This window comes from Microtus ochrogaster, unplaced genomic scaffold (genome assembly GCF_000317375.1).
Source record: "Microtus ochrogaster isolate Prairie Vole_2 unplaced genomic scaffold, MicOch1.0 UNK25, whole genome shotgun sequence".
Lineage (NCBI taxonomy): Eukaryota > Metazoa > Chordata > Mammalia > Rodentia > Cricetidae > Microtus > Microtus ochrogaster.
This window is the reverse complement of record NW_004949123.1, coordinates 1,027,467-1,028,804: the sequence shown is the minus strand read 5'-3', so window position 1 is coordinate 1,028,804 and position 1,338 is coordinate 1,027,467. Positions and strand designations below refer to the sequence as shown.

General features: G+C 50.1%; 1 protein-coding gene across 1 annotated transcript in view; it reads right to left on the bottom strand.

The window, feature by feature from the left end:
* Positions 1-460: 460 nt before the first annotated feature.
* The window catches only part of Gstm3 (glutathione S-transferase mu 3), a 3,154-nt gene continuing 2,276 nt past the window's right edge, over positions 461-1,338 (bottom strand). The window contains exons 6-8 of the mRNA XM_005367852.2: positions 1,050-1,145; positions 850-960; positions 461-663 (exon numbers count right to left, since the gene is read on the bottom strand). Of these exons, the coding sequence (XP_005367909.1) occupies positions 565-663; positions 850-960; positions 1,050-1,145 (306 nt within the window). The 3' untranslated portion in view covers positions 461-564. The remainder of the gene's footprint in view (positions 664-849; positions 961-1,049; positions 1,146-1,338) is intronic.

Here is a 1,338-nt window from a genome sequence, read left to right as displayed (position 1 = left end):
AACGGCTGGGCCGCGGGATAGGATTTGAATTTGAGACTGGTGGATTCTCAGGTGCCTGTATCAATCCTCAGGTTCACCAGCTGTCCATCACCTAGCATGAGGTTTAGGGCTAATGTTTCATTAGTAACCGACTGTTCCAATTCTACTGACAAGCCCACAGTTAAAATGCCACCCTTAACACATTAAATGCTTTCCCGTGTCCAACATAGGCCGTGTGTGAGTTCCAGCCCTGTTGGGTCTATCAGCACCACACACTTTGACTTGGTTATCTTCCTGGCCCCATGTCTGTTTAAAGCAGCTTCCCCCTGACACGGGGCAACACCTCTATTTCCAGTGTCCACTCTGGCTTGGGAAAATGTCTTGCCCTTGAACTCAGCTGGGAAGTAAGGGAATATCATTCTTATCATCACTTCACCCCTCCTCCTTTGGTCTTTACCCCTACAAGTAATCTGCCCAGACATCAGCTAATGTAACTGCTGTTTATTAGAAAGAGCAGGAGAGACAGAACGCAGGCCCTCGGGATGGAACGGCCAAGCCAGCAGCAGCAGCAGCAGCGTCCCTGGCTCAGCATAAGCACTTGTTGCCCCACTTGGCCATTTTGTTGTTGATTGGAATCTTGAAGAAGCGGTCACACTGCAGGAACGCAGCAATTTTCTCCAAAGCCTGAAGGAACAGCGCACCAGGCCTCATTAGGACTCCAGTCCCGCCTAGCAACAGTGGCAGTCACATGCTGCCTTCACCTACTTCTTTCAGCTGTTGCTTAGCAACCCAGAGGCACCTACTGACTCATTTAGGCAGAAGTACAATGGGGCTTGTGCTTTTTCTGTGAGAAAGGGACATGGAAATCACCTCAAAACGGCACATGAAAGCCTTCAGATTTGGGAACTCATCCAGGCACTTGGGCTCAAACATCCGGTTCTGGTCCAGGACATCATAGGTGAGGAAGTCCACAAAGGTAAGCTAGCAGGAGGACAATGAGATGTCAGGCCTGAGGAATGAATCAGGACCTGCAGAGACAGGCGGGCTCCTCTCCTGTGCCCCCTTCCTACCTTTTCCCCTGCAAACCATGAGAACTTCCCCAGGAACAAGGAGAATTGCTTCAGCTGTGCAGGGAGCTGCTCCAAGTACTGAGGCTTCAGGCTCTCCTAGGAGGGAAAAGAACAATGCTGTTCTTGGATGGATACGATGGTTCAACGGGGGTGACCAGAGTTTGATTTCCAGGTCCACATTAATGCTGTCTTTGGACTCTGCACACATTGTGTTCTCTCTCTCTCTCTCTTTCTCTGTACACATTGTTCTCTCTCTCTCTCTCTCTCTCTCTCTCTCTCTCTCTCTCTC